General features: G+C 40.8%; 3 protein-coding genes across 3 annotated transcripts in view; 1 reads left to right on the top strand and 2 right to left on the bottom strand.

Moving 5' to 3' along the window:
• The window catches only part of npepps (aminopeptidase puromycin sensitive), a 29,031-nt gene extending 23,702 nt beyond the window's left edge, over window positions 1–5,329 (bottom strand). Inside the window, exon 1 of the mRNA XM_080462843.1 lies at window positions 4,930–5,329. Coding sequence (XP_080318969.1) covers window positions 4,930–5,220 — 291 coding nt within the window. The 5' untranslated portion in view covers window positions 5,221–5,329. The remainder of the gene's footprint in view (window positions 1–4,929) is intronic.
• A 2,692-nt stretch (window positions 5,330–8,021) lies between these two features.
• mrpl45 (mitochondrial ribosomal protein L45) lies at window positions 8,022–17,011 on the top strand. The gene is made up of 8 exons (XM_080462848.1): window positions 8,022–8,107; window positions 9,087–9,279; window positions 10,116–10,233; window positions 10,369–10,467; window positions 11,972–12,020; window positions 12,101–12,250; window positions 13,253–13,426; window positions 14,597–17,011. Exons 1-8 carry the CDS (start codon window positions 8,045–8,047, stop codon window positions 14,693–14,695), a joined length of 945 nt encoding a protein of 314 aa, XP_080318974.1. The 5' UTR covers window positions 8,022–8,044; the 3' UTR covers window positions 14,696–17,011.
• Window positions 17,012–19,826: 2,815 nt separating this feature from the next.
• Window positions 19,827–20,141, bottom strand: part of gpr179 (G protein-coupled receptor 179) — a gene marked incomplete at both ends in the record, with an annotated part of 28,522 nt that continues 28,207 nt past the window's right edge. Inside the window, one exon of the mRNA XM_080463603.1 lies at window positions 19,827–19,987. Coding sequence (XP_080319729.1) covers window positions 19,827–19,987 — 161 coding nt within the window. The remainder of the gene's footprint in view (window positions 19,988–20,141) is intronic.

Raw genomic sequence — 20,141 nt, 5'->3', positions numbered from 1 at the left:
ACATGTACAGTATCTTTAGCCAGATGTCAAGCTCTGACCTTCTCCAGTGTCCTCTCTCTCTCTCTCTGTCTCTGTCTGTTTGTCTCTCACCCTCCACACATGAACACTTCCTGTGTGGCGTCTGTGCGCTCTCCTCTCTGTGCCGTCCTGCAGGATCTCTGCCTCAGCGAACAACTCCCTGCATCCAGTTTGCAGCGTATTGATTCACTTTGATGTCAAATTGTTTGTTGCTCTCCTTCCAACCCCTTTCCTTCTCACTATCCTCCAAACTCCAGCGGCGCAGCAGAAAGCCCCACCTCTGGTTTCTTCCTGGTTAGAGGAAGTCTTCAGGAGTCACAATCGCTTCATCCAGGGCGTCATTGACACCACTAACAGCAGATGTTAAAATAGGACTCACAAAAGGTACGACACGTCAAACCTTAATTGTAAATGCGGTTAAACAGCGCTCGCCAGAACAGCTCTGGATTTTTTTTTTTACATTTGTTCTTAGCAGCAACAAGGGACGCTGAAGGGAGGTGGTCACCAGTTAAGCCAATGAGCGACACCCAGTGTTTGAGTTTAACTGCTCGGCACCTTTCACCAAGCCGTGCTACATGCTATTCCCGGCTTTGTCCAACTATTCACTAAACTGTAACAAGACTAACTACACTCCCCTCTTACGAGGGACGGAGGGCCTCACACATGGTTTACAAGAAGTAGGATAATAAAAACAAAGGACAAGACGGTGGAAACAGAAGACTCTGAATGAGTGCAGACTATACCCAGCGGCACACTTGAAAGTTGTACAGTTTTAAGGAGAGCACGGGGACAGTCTCAGTGTTAGAGACATTTCATTTTAATTATCTAAATTAAGAAGAAGGCCCAAAGGTAAAATATGAGATATTTTTGGTCCAAAACAGGCCAAAAATAATCAAGACATAGCAGTTAATGAGAGAAGTTAAGCTACTAGCAGCACCTCACTGCTGTAACGGGCAGTCACTCCATACTGCCCCCATGTGCATAAACAAGTCATGTAAAATTACAAACACCACCTTTAAAAAAGAAATGTTCTGGATGCAGACTCACTGGCTATACAATGCAATAAATGTCTTCTCCAGTCCTTGTTAGTTACATTATTTTTTTTTTCCATCTATCAAGAGACTACAAAGTTACACTGAGCCGCTTTGGGCTGATATGTCCAGTCAGAAAGCAACAATGCCGATGATTTATCTGATCGCAGCTTTTCTAAAGTTGAAGGATATAAAAAGGAGCGCCGAGAAGAAGAGCCTGAGCATTTGCTTAATGTGTGTCCACAAGTGAAGCTTTAGTTATCGGTACGAAGGCAAAGAGAGAAGCATTTGTTAGGATTACTGTATAAGGACTATCTTCAAAAACATCAGATCAAGTAAAAAAACCTGGGAGTCACTTTCGACTCAGAGCGTCGTTTTATCACACATGTAAAAAAAGGTTGTTTCTCTCTCGGGCCAACCCAGAGATGCCTAGGCCTTTGTCATGACGTTGGCGTGATTACAGCGATGCACTGCTCCTCACGACAATGTTGAGGCCGAAGTAGGAAAGAAATAAAGTCTTGTAAAGATTGTGAACTGTGTCATTTCAAGAGACCTTATCTTTCTTTTCAGTTCCAAAGCCAATAACTAGCTAACACCCTTTGGCTCCCTGAGCAGCGTGAGTCACCGACTCACAATGTGCTGTGATCTGAAGCAAGAGACAATGTTACGAGTCTCTGTGGTTCCTGTGCTGTGTGCTTAAACTTGTCAATGACATCGTTTGAATGTCTACTAGTTTTCTCTTTAAAGCAGCAGCCATTCGCTCACTCTGAGTGCAGACTTGGGCTGAACAGTATAGAGCTAATGTATTGTTTTAAGCAGCGTCAACATGCACAACACACATGGAAACCTGAGGCAAAGACATCAATTAGCCCTGAAGCTAATGTCTACCTCAGGTACAATCATTCCGACACATTTGACCTGAACTGTATCACGAGCAAACGGCTGAAAATGCCAGCTTGAAGCAGCCCGTGTAACATTCCAGCATCTTCAGGATGTAGCCACATTTCAGTAGTGAAACAACAAAGAAATGAGCGCTGGCTAGATGTGCTGTAATGGTGGAATAAAAATGACAAAACAAAGGAATTAGATGAAAAATGAATAGTTTCAAAAAGTTAAAAACACAAGAATCCTAAGTAAAACCGAACAAGTAACATGGTTACAGAATGATTGAATGTTTTTAGAGTTTGATTAAAGGTGGTCAGTCTTGTCCTGTTTTCTTACCAGTAAAATCTTTTGGATATTGAGTGTATGTTTACTGTGCCAGCTTTCATGCAAATGTGGCAGGGTTTAATCTTTTTTTCTTTTTTTTTTTAACAAATAAATTCATATTTCAACTCAGAAAGGAAACAAATGTCTGAAGTGTGAGTTCTGTCTGGATATGAAATTCAGAGTCACTGATTAATCAAACATGCCCAAAACATGCAAAGACACTGAACACAAAGGCCCACAGTGCTTATCGCCGCTGCCCCATAAAAAACAACACATAAAGTCAGAATTATGACATTCAACGTCACAACCAGAAGATACTCCGTTCCCGTTGTGACTGGTCAAGAACACTTGGAGCTTATTTCAGTTAACGTGAAACAATGCAGCAACAAACAAACACACAGATCTTCTTAAGCGCCTCTTTACAAGTGAAGATTTCTTAGAACCATGTGTTAAAATAATTAATGTTTAGCAAACTCTTGTTAAATTGTTCAACCAAAGTCTTGTTAAATCTATGAATGATGCAGCATTTTGTAGATTGAATTTACTTCATATTTCATTAAAAAAACATTTGTACAACCAGCAACTAACAGGCAATTAACTACTGAAGTAACTAGAAGTTAATTAAAAGCCTGACTATATATAGACTCTCTCTTCTCTTACTGTAATATAAATATTAAAATGTTTTAGATACATCCGACACAACGAGTTGAGAAACAGACGCGTTAGATCTCTGTCTGTTCTCATGAAGCATGTCATATTCTTTCCAACATTCACTGACATGGCAGTATTTATGTGCACATTTATGATGAATTACAATTTGTAAGAACATCAGAAGCCTCAGTCTAAACTGCTGTATTTAACTGATCTGTTATGTATCTTTACATAATAACGCAGGTCTGCTTTCAACGCATCATCTCGGTTCAAGATATTTCAATGTGAACTGGCCTGGGCCTGTAAAATGATAGCACATTGTCATAAAAGCATTTACATTGGTACTCTGTTGTATTGCTAATAACTACATGCATAAGAAGTCTGCATTGAATAAACTTTATTCAAGAGTCAGCGTTGTGTTTGGTCAGAGCTTCGCGCAAATCATTAATAGCAGTTTGAGTTATTTGAGAATTGCCTTCACTGTGTTTTACTATTTGAAGGTTCACATTATGGGCTGCAGTGGACACTGTAGATCAGAGGGTCAAACATTGAACCACCAAGCAAATGGCGAAAATTTCAAAGAAAACATTGATTTTAAATGAATTTTTTTAAAGTCGCAGACACAACATAATACTGAGACCCGCGCTGAGATATCAGTGATGCTGCCATGAATGCTAGTTCCCTCGTTGCTATCAAACTTGCCTCAAAGCCATGCTGTCAGGGGGAGTTTGATTAAAAAAAAAAAACTGCATAATGCAACGCCTATAGGGTTTTTGGGGTGCATTTCATTGTGTTTTGCACCAGAAGGTTTCAATAAAATTGGCTTAATGTTCAGATTGTAGTCATTATCAGTAGTACCTCTTTATTTTACTTTTACGCACCACGACACAGAAAAGCTTTAAAGCGCAGATTTAAAGGTTATTATGGCACTATTATAGGTCAGACCCACTTGATGAAATTTGGCTTCATGCGACCCCTGAGCTAAAATGTGTGCAACACCCTTGTTGTAGATTTTTATATTAGATATATTAGATATTTTCAGAGCAAATCTACATCCTGCAGAGCAGCTGAGCTAACCTACATAATGACACACCTGATCTTCTGGGAGTGAAAAGTGCCTTTGAAAGCAGACTCGGGTCTCCATAAGACACTATTTGCTGTGATCGGCTAGGATAATGAGTCTGCAACCAGGCAGGTGTCCGCCCCCCCCCCCCCCCCGACAGGTGTCTGCACACTGGCCCAGTGGACACAACACCAGCTCCAATTCGGAGCCCAAAATAAACGCAAAACAAGTGTGTGTTTGTTCAGTGTGTTAGTTACACATTACCTGCCCTGCTCACTACACGCAATGTGTCACTGGCAGACCAGCTGACTAACTAACTTACCCTCAAAACATTCGAGTTTGACGACAAGTAACCGCAGGAGATAATAAAGTAGACAAATGCAGTCTAGCGTGGAGTTTATAGGTCGTTTGTAGACTGTTAACCTGAATGGGAGGCAGACAGGAGGTGGGAGGGGGCCACACCATGTTGCCATGATTTAGCAAACATCCCTGAGCTTTAGCTCGCTGCTAGTCTGCTACATATCAGCTTCAGTAAAAGTGTCTGCTGCTCCCTTCTCCAACACACTGGATCCACTCTGGGTACGGTTACAGGCATGGCCCGGGGCGTTATTAATACACATTAACCCGCTCGGCAGGCGCTAACTGCAGGTTATTGACCAGTTTTGAAGCAGCGGGCTAGGCTAACGTGGGAGTCAGCCTAAAATGTAGCTGATGGATGCACGGCTGGACTGAATCAGCGTCTGCTTGGCAGTATAAATGTCCAGCAGACATTATTTTCTTTCATAGCTCTGAGTCGGGGCGGAGGAGAGCCGTCAGAGCCGCGAGCCGCTTAGCCTTCTGCAGCTAACGTTAGCGGCTAACAGGTTATCTGCAAATTAGCGAGTGGTCAGGTTAGCTGGTCAGATTACATAACAAGATCTCCGTCATGCACACACAAATCCAGCCAGACTCGCATACCTCCGCCAGCGCCTCCAGCTTGCCCTCGAAGGTGAAGTCGATGAGGTCGGGCTTCAGACACAAGCCGTAGTTGACGGGGTAAACGTCAGTCGGTAACCGTACGAAGGGCCTCCGTTCGGGCATGGTTCTTGTATTCTGGCCGAAGACGGTGCTATGTGTAACAGTAGGTATCGCTCTGAGTTTTATTAGCACGGAGCGGAGCAGAACGGGCCTGGACACTGAGGATGGACAGAAGGCAGTGACTCTGTGCACGAATGACAGCGGAACCGTGCGGCCCAGGAGTAGCGACATCAACTGAAGCCCTCTCGGCTGTGATATGAGCGACACTTCTCTCCTCGGCGCGCACAGCCCAAACAACTCCACCGCGCACAGCCGCAACCAGCCACGTCATCACGGCCCTGAGGACGCCCCAACGTGCGCGCTCACGGCCGTGCAATCAGAATCACCCACAACACGGCCTCCGTTACTGTTACGCGCATTAGGTTTTTATTCATAACACCAAATCATTTTAGATTTTATATTGGTCTATATTTTTATTTCCATTTTTGTATTTTTTAGATTGAATAATACAGTGTGGGAGCAGATTTACTATTATGTGCACGTTTTTGCAGTTTTTTTTGTAACGGCAGATGGAATATTCAAAAAAAGCTTGAAAAAGTGTCCATTTATCTTTTGTATTGCTTAATCCTGTGCAAGATCACTGAACGCTGGCGTTGATCCAACCTTACTATGGGAGAAGGCAGGTTTCACTCTGAACAGGTCACCTGTCCATCACAGAACAAACACAGAAAGACAAACAACCATAAATATTCACACCCAGGAATAATTTAGGGTCACCAACATGACATGCATGTTTTTGAACTGTGGGAGGAAACCACAGTACCCAGAAGAAACCCACACACACACGAGGAGAACATGCAAACATGCAAACTTCACACAGAAAGGCCCGGCAGGTATTTGAACTCAACTTGAGCACTTGTCTTGTTTGTCTTGTTTTTCTTTATCACTCAACGAAGTAACTGCCTGTCAAGTTCATTGTGTGCTTTTTGCTTGTTCTGACATGACAAGTGCAATCACAAATGTTCAAAACAAATCTACTCACTGGTACGAATAAAGTAACCTTGAACCTTGAATATAACATGGACCCATTCATGAGAGACTTTACATTTGTTGAGAGCTAGGAGAATTAGAGACCGAAATCTGAAACACAAATAGAAACAGCTCTTATTAAAAATTCTGGACGTCAGGTTTGATTCTTTAAACAACTTGAAGAACTGTAATGGAGGTGCAGCAGCTTTATTGCAAATCACGGTGGCTTAATAAAAACACAGTACCTGGCATTGTGTTATCTTTGAAAACGTGAAGTGATTCCAAGGAATGAATCAGGCAGTTATGTGGCTGAACAAAGAGACAAGCAGCTGTTAAACAAACACTTTCAATTAGATTAATTTAATACAATACAATTTAAGTTTTCATTTTCTTGGAAAAATCATCAGTAAAAATGGAAACAAGTAAAAAGTAGAAAAATAACAAAACACTTTGCGGGAAGATTAGAAGCAATCTCTGAGGAAAAGACCTATAATTGGAAAAAGAGCCCCCGGCTAGTTCAGTTGGTAGAGCATGAGACCCACAATTTCAAGGTAGTGGGTTCGTGTCCCACACCGGGCGCCACCTTCCCGTGGGCTCACCACCTGCAAGAAAGGTTCTTAATCGGTACAATGTGATCTGGGTGGCAGTGCTCAGACTGTCACCCCCGCAACCCGGAAACAAATAAGCGGGAGAAGATGGATGGATAATTAAAAAAAAGATGTTTGTGGTGAAAAAGATATTTGGTTGCCTTGTTCCTGCCTAAACCTGTTCAGTCACTCTACAATACGCCAATGAATTTTGTCAACACTGTCTATGTGTTTTAAAATGTTGTGTTATGTCTGATGACTGAATAAAAATACCACTACTACTGCAAAAAAGCACATGTGCCATTAAAATTGTACACTAATAATGCATTTGCAAAGCTATAAAACTATAAGAATCATATGTCTGTTAACATTCATTGTGATTTACTGGCAGACCGCTGAAGATTGCTCTTGAGGGTTTTTTTTCTAAATTTGCTGCCCTTCAATAACAATGACAGAAAATCTACTGCCTTAGTTACTATAGCACAGAGGATGAACTTATGTTGGAGTTATAGTATTTATTATATCGTGTTTTTTTATTTATTTTAATCACATTTGCTTTTTAAAAATCCATTGAGTGTCATAAACAGATGGATCATGTGGGATTGTTTCCCTTGTTTCTTGCCTTCGGGTGAGCCATCACATCTTCATGCTGCCCCAAACAATAGTAAAAACCATGATTGTCATTTAAAGCTTTCATGTGGTCAGTGACCACAGTAACTTTCAAATTTCTTAACAAACTTTCAAAACTGTCATACACCATTTGTTAAAAACCGCTGAATCAGGGATACATGAGCTGGCTGAGGAGACTAATATAAGAGAAGCTTGGGCAGAATTCTGGGAATTTGGGAAAATTGGGACAACTTGGAAATGGTCTCCTCTGCCAGCAGGTACTTCGGGGTACACGTGGACAACACCATCACTTGGAGTACCAACACCACAGCTGTCATAAAGAAGGCTCCCAAGCACCCATTTTTCCTGAGGAAACTGAAGAGAGAGAACCTGAATGCTGACATCCTCATTCGCTGTGTGCTGGAGAATCATTGTGTGATATGGTGGCTGCACTGTGGCAGAGAAGGAGGTGCTGCAGAGTGGTGAAGCCTGCACAAAGGAACATCAGGTGTAGCTTGCCATCCACCAGGGACATCTACACCACCAGATGCAGGGATAGAGGCCCCTGCATCCCCTGTTGTTCGCATTGTAGAAATAAGATTTTATCGAATTCACAATGTAAACAAATTTTATTACATATTTAACTCCTAAAATTTAAAATTTTCTTCAAATTCTCAACAGTATTTTACAAAAGGCATGCAATAGAACCAATATTTGCCTGATAAACGTTTCACTGGTCTAAAAAGGTCTTTAATGTTTAGGTTTGAAGGACTCGGGAAGTTAAGCTTTAATTCTGACAGCATCAACCGGAAGTGTCTATTCGTTTCAAGATGGCGGCGCCCATGAGGAGGACGCTGATGGTCCTTCACAGAGCGAATTGTCTCATTTTAAAGGTTTGTTAGCTTTATTAACACATTTCTTGAATAGATCACGTTGTTCACACAGAGGTTTGCCTATTTTCTGTCTCTTAGTGTCTCAGCTGAGCTTTTTAAAGCTAATTTAACTCACGTTGGGTAACTGTCAGTGTCAGTGAAAGATTGGCATGATGTGTTTGAGCTCCAAAATAAAAAAAACTACATGGGTAAAAGGACGAAAGTTCAGTTTGGAATACAAGTTGTCACAACCAGAGATAAGTTACAATGATATTACAGAGTTAATAACGAGTATTGTTGTCATAGGTTACATTTTGTCTTGTCCGTCTTGCCCGAAATTAGTTGTTAGCCCCTCTATCACACTGAGTGAGGTTAATACTAGTAAAAAAAGAAAATCAAACACAACCAAGCGGTTAAACATATGTTCATATTTATTGGTACATGTAAATTCTCTGTAAATCTGATGATATTGACAATAACCATGTTTTATGCTTCACAAAATCAGCAATTCAGTATAGTCAAAATGGATTATTACAGAGCTATTTTTGTGCAGTTCCTGAAATATATTCCGTTGAAATACAGACAAATGTTCCCTCTGATAAACCTTAATCTCTATGTGATTATACTGAAATGTGGTTACAAAATGTTTCCCAATTGAGTTTTACGTTCTGTGTTTTTGTTTATTCCCATAAACAATTAGGATCATGACTATATTGTGAAATTTACTATTGCAAAATACAGTTTTTCTTTTATTTTCATGACTTTAAAGCCAAAATTATAAAATAATAAAACCAAAGAGGTGTCAGGTATTTCAATTTATCTTTACTAAATCTAAATGAACAAGTTTTACTGTTGTTTTATTAAAATTTTTGAAGATGCAAATGTTGATGATTCTCTTTGATCTCTTGTTGATTTATTTTCCCCTTAAAACATTTAAACCTGCGGATTATTTCTTGTTTTCATACTTTTCATATTGAATCATTTGACTTCCTCCTCTCAGAATTCAGAGTTGCCTGTGGATGTCGGACATTCCGGCCCACTTCTCCTGCCCGTCCGCACCAAGAAGCGCTACTTCATCCCCCCAGCAGTGGGCTTCAAGGGGAAGAGGGACGACGTTGAGGCCAGGGCTCGAGCGGCAGGCATGGTCATCAAACAGGAGTACCTGGAGAGGCCCATCAACATCTCCTGCACTGGTGAAACAGTCCCCCACGTGGATTTATGACGAATGATTTGGGTCCTCAAAATGAACTGTATTCATGCTGTCCCACATTATGAACACCTCTTGTTAACTGTTGGGTGTGTTTAATTCCTCAAAACTCACATTTTATTGCTCACGAATCTCAAAGCACAACGACATGATCATCCTCTGTATAAGTGTTTGTATTTAACACAAGTCACATTGTTTTGCAACACTCCACAACATTATTGCACATTATCATGTTTTTACTTCTCAAATAAAAACAATAGCAATCAGAGAGTTCTGACGTCCGCCAAAGTTTGACCTGTAGTAAAACATAAAAAATAAATGTTTTTGGACCCCCTGCCAAAATTCATGTAATCTTCCATGGCCTAATACCTATCTTTGCTGAAAAGTCTGACAAAAACTGTGCAGTAGTTTTGAGGTCATCTTGCTAACAGACAGACAGACAGGCAAGAAAATATACGCCAATAATTTTATTATGTCCTTAGTGGACGTAACTAGAACCACATTTTGTTTCCCAAGATGAAGAGTTGGCACTTTTGAGGATTAGTTTTGGCGAGCAAGTCTCCGCAAGATTGAGGCTGAAAGTAAAAGTTGACAAAAGGAAAAATCCTGATACGTCGGACTCATTCAGGTAGATTTCATCTTTATTCACAGTTTGGAAGCTGACGCCAACTCAACTTTAGCTTACTTAGCTCTACGCTCGAAAAGCCGTTTTACATATTATATAAGAGCAGAGAGTCTGTGATTACATCGTAATCCCAATAAAATCAGAATACTCTTTGCCTGCTGAGATTTCACGCCAAGGTGATATTTGTGTTTCTCCAGCTGCAGTGTTTGACCCGTACATCCCCCCAGAGGGCGACGCTCGTCTCTCCACTCTGTCCAAAGAAGGCTTGAAACAACGAACCGAACAGATACGTCAGAGCGCCGCCTCCCAGCTCGCGTAACAACCTCTTTTCCTTCATTACATAGAAAAGCAATTTAAAAAAACAAAAACTAATCGTTTCTATTTTTAAAATCTTTTTTTTTTTTTTAATAAATGTTACACTGACGGTGTTTTATTTGACTCTCCTTTCAGGATCCGTAAAATCAAAGAGCATGACTCTGACTTCAAAACCAAGGATTTCGCAGAGCGAGCTCAGGAAATCTTTATTGAAGCCCACCACGCCCTGACACAGTAAGACCACCAGCCTCCACCAGCTCACTGAGACATTTGTTACAGGCGTGAGAGATGAACTCGAGCTGCTCTGATGCTTCAACCATCTCCACAACTATTTCAAAACCTCCCAAGGGCCTTTTTATCATTTAAGAAAACAAGTTTTCTTCAATCCACTTGTAATAAATAAGAGATAATTATCAGAAAACCTTCACCACACATGGTGTTTGTGCTGTTTTTGGCCAGAATTCAGCCTTTAAAGATGGTCATAGTACAAAAACCAAAGAATGAGCGATGTTTATGTAGGATTTATCGTATTGAGAATTATGTTTCAAGCTATATAAAATGCAAGCTTCACTGAGTCTCCCCTCTCTTATTAATGTGAGCTTGGGTCGAGCCATCGTTACTTTAAAACTCATTTTTAATATGCAGTGAGAGAAATATTACTTCACACAGTTAGTTAAAGAAGTGATGCAGCATCAAGTCTGGACAATAAAAGGCCACTCCGTGAAGCCAGATCAGCCTAAATGTGACTCAAATTCTGGATTTTCTTCCTTTTGTTAGTGTTTTTTTTCCAGCCGTGAATCCCACAATGAGACTCTTTAACAAGTCTTTCCTGTCTTATGTAGCCGTTTCTTCAGCTGCAGTGAGTCAAAGACGTTCAAAGATGCTTCAGAGTGTCTGTGTTTCATGGTTTTATGGATTTTTTTTCACTGTTCACTTACATTTGTTTGCATTGTTTTGTCTTTTTTGATAAGTTTACATACATCGTTTAGCGTTACGTGTGTGAAATTGAATCAAATTGACTTTTTTTATAAGGTAATATGTGTTAGATCTGGGCTCGAGTCTCTTAATTAGAAAATCAATGTTATGAAAAGTTGCATGAAGAAAGTACCATTTAAAAGCTCCTTTGAGGTTTCTATGAAGTAGCACAGGGAAGAGAAGAAAAAACTTTCCGTAGTTATTGTGAATTGAAATTAAATTAAAGGCATTTTGAATTTTACAGTTTACAGTGTAACGTTTACAGTGTTTGTTGAATCTGAACATAAAACACAGTAAATTTGCATTGAGGAGATTTTACTAGAAGAGGACAAAATACTTGCGGGACGCGTTGAAGGCAAAAAATCCATTGGAAGACAAAAGATGAAGCTAAAACTTAAATTTGGCCAAAGATGGTAATCTTTGTGCCTCTTAAAGAGGCAGGCACACAGAATAAGGAAATAAAGAAAGGTCAGTAGATTCGGCTGATCTTTTTAGTGGATTTCTTTCTCATGAGAAGAGTTTTTCTGAGTGAGACTGAAGCTCTGGCTGTGCAGAAAGTGAGTCAGGATGTACGAACCTGATGTTACCAAAAACATGCACTGGGGGTACCTGAGCAAGACCCTCGCCCCCCCCCCCCCCCCCCAACTCCCCTTGAGCGCTGCTCTGTGTGGCTGCTACCGATGGGCCAATTCGGTATGAAGTTCCCCTCGGGGATTACTACAGTACTATCAAATAAAAACGCTCACCTGTGTTTGTGCTGCAGGTTCAACAAAGAGAAGCTCCACTCTCTGGTGACGGAGCGCTGCTATCCTGTGAGCTCTCCCTCCAACCAGCCACACTTTGTCTCTTTAAATCCTCGCCGCTCCGTACTTACCTGTCCTCCTGCCTGCAGGAGATGACGCGGGGAAACCGCTACAAGACCATCCGCTGGAGGTTCATGGAGTCCCTGGAGCCGCCCAGAGTGGTGCACGCCCGCTGCCCCGACATGGTCACCAAGGGCAACCTGTACGGCCAGGTGACCGTCCGCATGCACTCCAAACAGGTACGACTGAGAGGCACGGGGCCTGCCAGCTAAGAATACCTTCAGGAGAATGCAGTAAGAACAGGACGTGTATTACAAAGCAATAATTTCCCCTAAAATTCTCTGGGAAATCAGAGAAATGAAGGTTTGAGAGCTGAAGACACAATATTTAGTGTGCGTGCGAAGGTTTTCGGTGATCCTGTTAGTGTAGAGCAGGATTATAAAATCAATCTGATTTAAGGAGCATATCACAATAATCGATCAGGCTCAATAAATTCATGGATCAGTTTTCCAGCTTCTTTTTTTTTTTTTTTTCTTCTATATTTCTGAGGTAGGAATCAGACGTTTTTGTCACTTTGCTAATGTGATAAAGTATGTGGAAACTCATCAGTACATTCAGTGAAAATACAGATATCATGAAACAGTCACTCACTGTCTCGACATCAACATGAGCTGAACTCTTGGAGAGTTTGGTTTTCTCTTTTATTTAAAGCCTTTTCAGTTTTTCTTCTGTTTCTTTCTGTGACTTTGCTCGGTTTGACACTTTCCAATGTAAAGGACTGGTTACTCGCACTGAGATGCAAGAAAAGTAACTTGATTACTAACAACAGCCATGACTTAAAATATTTTCCATTTGTTTCTAAACTATGGCTACGTGTTAAATGAAAGTAATTACAGTGTATTTAGTAATAAACCTCAGATTGAAGGAGGTTAGAATAACTTTTCTAATCAACTTATATGTGAAGTTTAAAGACATTAGTTGGAAATGTTTACCACATCCGTGGGACCACATCCGTGGGACCACATCCGTGGGACCACATCCGGCCCACGAGCCACCAGTTGTTCCACACACTGAGCCACAGTCTCTTTTGCAACTGGTTTGTGTCAAACACTGCCGGCCTGTTTTGACAAATGCTACTTTTTTTTGAAGATGTAATCAGCATCGACAGTAAAACTATGAGGAACTGGTTTGGTGGTTGGTGTTCATGATGAGGATCTCCGTCCTGTGTGCTCTCCCCGCAGACTCTGGCCATTTACGACCGCTTCGGCCGGCTGATGCTGGGCAGCGAGGAGCAGCCCAAGGACGTCCTGGAGTACCTGGTCATAGAACGGCACCTCATGAACCCCTACAGCCGCTGGAGGCTTCACGGGAAGATAGTCCCGTCCTGGGCTCCGGCCAAAGACCCCATCATCAAGGTGAACCTCCGACATACAGCGCTGAGGATGTTCAGGTTGGAGGAAGAAAGAGGCAGAGGGCCGACTGGCTCTGCTTGTCGGGAGATTGAAGTACATCGCTTTAATTACCACATGAACAAAGTAGAAGTTTCATGTCGTTTGTCACTTTTACATACAGGATTCAAAATTTCTGAGATTTAAAAAGACAAAACACAATGCTGCTGCTGGAGAAACGTCTGAAAAAGGATTTGTATAATGAATACATATGGTGAAGTGTCATTACTTTATATTTGGATCAAATTCAGCGACGATGTGACGAGATTAACATGATCAAACCACGTTTCACAGTTAAAATGTACATAAAATGTATAATGCTGTAGAAGAAGTTGTTACATAGATGTGGGTATTTTCATCACAGTTTATAATTAAATGTGTCAATGTATGAAAACATTTTACAATCAAATATCCTCACGTTAGAACTCGATATTTCATACTTGATTGTGTTATAAGAGATAAACTGTCCAAATATTTTCATGCTGTGATGGTAAAGGTTTCCACAATATTTTTTTGATCATGAAATATATTTTATATTCACGTCACATTTAATCTTACATATGATCATGTTGCAATTTGATACAAAATGTTGAAGAAATCTCTATTAAAAATTATGACTTGAACCATTTATAATCTATTACAGTTTTTAAGTAAAACATCATAATGTGATAATGTGACATTATATTAAGACATTTTCATTTAAATTTTAAACTTTATCACATCAGATTTTAACAATAAATTGTCCTTTGATATGTAAATGTTATAGCATGACAAATGTTACAGTTGTACATTACAATATATTGACACAATATAGTAACACCTGATCTAAATGTGAAGACGTTCCACTTCATTCTGAGAATCTTTAGCATGATATCAAATAAAATGTGTTAATTTAACTGTTAAACTTCATCACATCATAAACAGACTGTAAGTTATTGCTTAAAGTTTGATGTAAATTATGATTCAAGGGAAAAATCCATCAAACTAATGTGATAAATTGATATGTGTTGTTTTGTTTTGTTCCAGTGGCAGACGTATATCTTTTTCTTTTTCAAAATACACTTTGAGTACACTGAGTTGATTCCACATAGTTTTCCTGGAGTTTAACGCTGTTCTCCTCCTCTCTATCTCCTGCAGACGGTGGCTATTCCCGGACCGGAGCTTCAGCCCTGGGAGGAATTCGATTCCCTCAACTATCAGGTTCCCAAAGCGCAGGCTGTGCAGTGGTATAAATAGACCACCGGGTGGCGCTGCATCGCTCGCTGGAGCAGCCTCTGTTCCAGACTGTTTAGTGTTTGTAAAGGATTTCCTGAGTTTGTTGAGACGGTGGAAGCAACAGTTGAGTCACGAAACAGAAACCCACACCGCGATCTGGATTAACGCCGGCTCCTTTCAGGACTGCAGCTCACTTTCTATCATTCTTCACTTTTCCTCACGAGACCCGTGTATCTGAATAAATGAACTGTACAGAGACGCAGAAATCCAACTGTTTATTTCTGTGATGAACGAACTGCACATCGACCCCAAAAGTACAAAAATAAAGTGTTCCATCAGCTTTTCATTGTCGACACAAATCAAGGTACACCTCACAACACTGGATTCCATTTTAGTTTTTTTGGGTTTTTTTTGGACATAATCACAATTTACAGCTTTCAGAACACACGAAACATGCGACGATGCTCACAGACAAAGTCACTCCATCGACAAGTAAAAAAAACACTGCAATGATGATACAAATGAATGGAATCTGGTGCTGTTTGAGCAGATGTTTATCGCCAACTCGAATGTGAGACGTTTTTCCAGTGAGACCGTGAGCTGACGGTGTCCTTTGAATGTGAACAAGGAAACGTGGGGTTTGAAATCTCAAACATGTCAGTATTTACTAATCTTAAGAGGACATGAAAATGAGATCCTTTAAGATTCATTATCTATTAATAAAGGCGTGTTAGCGTCATTAGACGTCATTGACTAACCCATAATCATTTGAATACGTCTCGTTCTTTCCTCATTTGCATATGAATGGATGTACAGAGACGGCGCTGCTCCCATTGAGATCCTTTCAGAGATGAAGGAAAAAGTAGATACGCACCGACCTTACTCGTAATGTTGGTAAAGACAAATCTGGAAATAAAATTAATTGATGACAATAAGATGAATGAATTGGTGAAAAGTGAAGCTGGAGCCTGGTGGTGTTGTCAAATTACCCAGTTTGTAGTTTATGTTTCAACAAAGATCATATCTGTATAAAGTGACAGTGTCTTGCTTCAGTTTGTCAAAAAGATTAATATGGTTATTAAACATTCTGATTCATGAGGGGATCATGCAGGTTTCATTTAATTTTTTTTCTACCAAATTCTCAGACATTTACTGAAACAAGTGTTGCATACCTTTTGTTTTAAGAATTATGTTAAAAACCTTTTTGCGCGAAAGAACAAGATATTACCAAAGATTATTTTCTCATAGCTTTGTTTTGGTATTAAAATTAAATGACTGAGTGTATCACATTCACACAATTATATTCCTCATGAATTAACCAGATGAAGTTCACAGGGTTTATTCAGCTAAATTAAGGAAGTCATTCAAACTTGGATCCTCATTTTCAGGAATTGCCTGATTTTTCTTTTGCGTCCCCTCAAAGTGAGTTGACTTTCCGAAGCGTCGTCTTCAGTGGTTTGAAATCCTGACGGGTCACCACTGTTGGCCCTCAAGGCCCTGTTTACACGACAGCGTGAAGTGACGACGCATTGGTTTTGCACGGTTTTATGTTGTTTTGCATTTACATGGAAACAGCTGAAAACGATGCAGTTTTCATGTTGAGTCACCACATGTGTGCAGAGAACAGTACACTACAAACATTAACAATAGGAGTACACAGACATTTGTATGGACATACGACCAAGTTGGATTGTTATTACTGTGACTGTCAACTATAAAACTACCAAGTCCCAGGAGAATGTGAACTGTGAGTCAAGACACGATGCAGGAAACATTGTTCATATTGTCCGTCTACTGATAATGTGCAGAAGAACTGTTTACCACGGCTGTGGTGCGCATGCACAGTGGTAGTGTTTCCATCATCGACATGGAGTCTTTTTGAAAAATTGCAGCTTTGAAGATGTTTGCAGTGAAGCGGACACCCAAAACACAGCTTAAGTTTTGCATTTTCACTTGAAAACATGTAAACAGGGCCTGAGTAAGACCCTCAACTCCCAACTACTCAGGTGCTGTCAAGAGGGCGTAAAACATGCCAAATCAAAGTCATAGATCACATGAGCGGCAGTAGCGGCCCACATGAGGGAGCCGCTGAATTCCACTCTGTCATATTAAATTTATGGAGCGTGCCACACCGGATCATCTGGAGAAACATCACAATATCCGGTGCAGACATTACATCTTATTGACTGCAAAGCCCTGGGGTTCCAACTAACTGTATCCAACAGCATTAACATACTCAACCACACGAATATTCACCATCATCATATTTTAAACCTAAACAGAAATAAAACTAAGAGGGTGGGACATGGTTGTTGCAATAAAAGGGACCTTGAGTACAAAAGTGGGTGTTTGTTCCTGGTATTTTGGAGTGCATAGACTTATAAATATTTCCGGAATGTAGTTGGACTCATTGAAATCCCGGCAGCACTGCTAGGCATTTATTATTTCATGATATACAGTATTAGACTTCCAGGTCTATATCTGCATTAGGAGGAAACCTAAACTTTACTTGAGGTTCTGTGAAGTACTGGTAATCGCCATTATGGGATGTAGTATAAGAACCTGGCAAGTATTTGTGTCCTTACCTGAAAATCTACAAAAAACCACTAACAATTGTTTTAAAATGGGGGTCAGAAACAGGAAAAGGATGCTTCATCTAATTATCTTAGATGTCCTTCCTTTATACAAAAAAAATAATAATAATCATTTGGGGATTTTTAACAGTGAGGGGGAAAAATAAAACAGAAAAATAAATATATTTTCAGTCAGGGTTGAACAATATAAAATATTCTGTTCATAAGTCTTCATACCAGCCTGTCACATGAATAGACATAAACCAACTGGACAAGCAAACTTGACATGACACTGGCTAAAGTTCTGTTTCTTAATATAATGATAATTTTCCATTGAGGAGATCTGAACTTTGCCATATGTAGGGAAGCGGTTCTATGGCTTTGTCATGGAAACTTCCTTTCTCAATGTCAACAGTTGACATTCACATTGGTTTATTGTCGGTAGTGAATGTTTGATTGACTTAGGTCACAAATCAGGTGGGAAAACAAAAGCTTCAGCAGCACACTCTGCATCGTCCTCCTCGTCTTCCTCTGGAATATTCTCCGGCTCCCATGTGAAGACATCTGAAGCATTATCTGTGAATGAACCAGATCTGCTTCTTGACATCTCCCAAGGACACAAAGCATCACGCCGGCCCAGAGCCAAGTTTGCTTTAGACTCGTCTTCCTGCTCTGTGCTCATGTCCACTGGAGTCTCTTCAATTGAAAATGACCCCTGTTTCTCCCTGACATCTCTCTCACTGTTGGAAATATCATCTCTGTCTACTCTGGTGTTCTCCTCTCTGGCAATTTCTGGTTCTTCACTCTCCCATGGACAAAGATTTTCCCGGGTACTGTCTTGTTTTACAAGAACTTTTGGTTCATCTGTCTCCCATGGACAGACGTCTCCACGAGAGCTGTCTTGTTTTACGAGAACTTTTGGTTCATCTGTCTCCCATGGACAGACGTCTCCACGAGAGCTGTCTTGTTTTACGAGAACTTTTGGTTCATCTGTCTCCCATGGACAGACGTCTCCACGAGAGCTGTCTTGTTTTACGAGAACTTTTGGTTCATCTGTCTCCCATGGACAGACGTCTGCACGAGAGCTGTCTTGTTTTACAAGGACCTTTGGTTCATCTGTCTCCCATGGACAGACGTCTGCATGAGAGCTGTCTTGCTTTTTGAGAACTTTTGATTTGCCCGTCTCCCGCGGACAGACGTCAGTGCGAGCACTGTCTTGTTTTTTCAAGACCTTTGGGGTTTCTGTTTCCAATGGATGCACATCTTGTGAAGTGCCTGACCTTTTCAGTTTCTCTGAAGATTTTGATACTTCATTTTTTACTCCTGTTTCATCAGTCTCCCATGGACATACAATTTCCCCAGCCATGTCTTGCCTGTTAGGACTCTCAGATATCTTTGGGGTTTCTGGCTTTCCCGATTCTGGTGCACCCATTTCCCATGGACAAATATTTGCCCGACCTGAGTCTTGCCTAACTGGGTTCTCTGATGTCTTGGGAGTCTCTGACTTTCTTGATCCTGATTCTCCAGTTTCCCATGGACAAACATCTGCTGATTTTTTTTCCGGGAGCCCAGTATCCCAGGGGCATACATTTACTCTGACACTATCTTTCACTTCAGAAGACGCTTTCAAAGGTGAGACACAGATTTCTGAGTTTTCTGGTTCTGTTTCCCAGGGACAAACATCTACTTTGATTGTCAGTTGTGAAGCCATTTCCTTAGTTGTTGTCTCTGCCTTAACGTCTTCCCATGGACACAGTTCCTCCAAGATCTTTGGGGGATCAGGAAATTCCCATGGACAACTTTCAACTGTTTTGTTCACTTGTTTACCCCAATTCAAGATAGGTGATGTTGCATCCTGTTGTAGGACATTTCCAGAAATTTCGATGGATGCACCAGGGTAGATGGCAGATTTCATAACTTCTTGGCGTAAAGGAACTGTTAGCGTTCCTTTGTCAGTTAAAGTATTTAGATTTTCATACACAACTTCACCTTTGTCTTGAGTATCCCAAGGACAAACATTAGCATTGTCATTATCTTTTCTTATCGAAGTCTGAGGAGTTTCTACAGTCTCCCAAGGACACACATCTGTTGCTCGTTTTAAAGACGGTTGTTTCTGTAAATCTTTGGACTGGGGGGTATGTGAAATAACAGATGTTTCCTGTGATTCCCAAGGACACACATTATCAACACCACTCCATTGTCTTCCCTCTGTTCCATGACTTTGAGATTCGTAAGGAGACACATTAGTCCGTTCAGATACCTGCGAATCCCATGGGCAAACATCTGACTTAATGCTCTGCTGCTTCTTCGGCCCCTCTCCTTGCTGGGCTACACCTGGTCCCTCCCATGGACATACATCTGCATATGAAATGTTACGGACTGGTGTGATTCGATTACTACCTCTTCGGTGAGTGGAAGGAGTTCTGCAGCTACTCGCAGTCTCCCAAGAACTTATACTACTACGTTTACTGTTCTGTCTGGATAAGAACACATTTTCATAGGTGCCATCTTTTTGTATGTCGTCCACATCCCAAGGATGGACAGCAGATTTCACAATCACAAGTCTTCGAGGACTTCTGTCAGACGAATCCCCAGAAGACAATCTGACCGCGTTCTGTTTCACAAGGCATGGTTTGCCATCTGCTGTAGTCATGCTTCTTTTGTGCAAGGATCTTTTTTCCATACTTGGACGTCTGCTTGATACTCTTGATCTTGGGGTGGTTGAAGCGCTCTCCTGACTCTTTTGTGAAACAGAATCTTCTCTGTTTAAATTTCCATCATTTCCTAATTTACTGCTCGCATCTACAGATCCCATAAAAGATTTTACAGAAAGCCACTTGCTCGTGGTGGTCCGGAAGGAAAAGACGCGCTGATCCTTTGTGAACTTTGGTCTT

This window comes from Lipophrys pholis, assembly GCF_963383615.2.
Source record: "Lipophrys pholis genome assembly, chromosome: 5".
Lineage (NCBI taxonomy): Eukaryota > Metazoa > Chordata > Actinopteri > Blenniiformes > Blenniidae > Lipophrys > Lipophrys pholis.
Note: the sequence above shows the minus strand (reverse complement) of the source record. Positions and strands in the feature narration are given on the sequence as shown.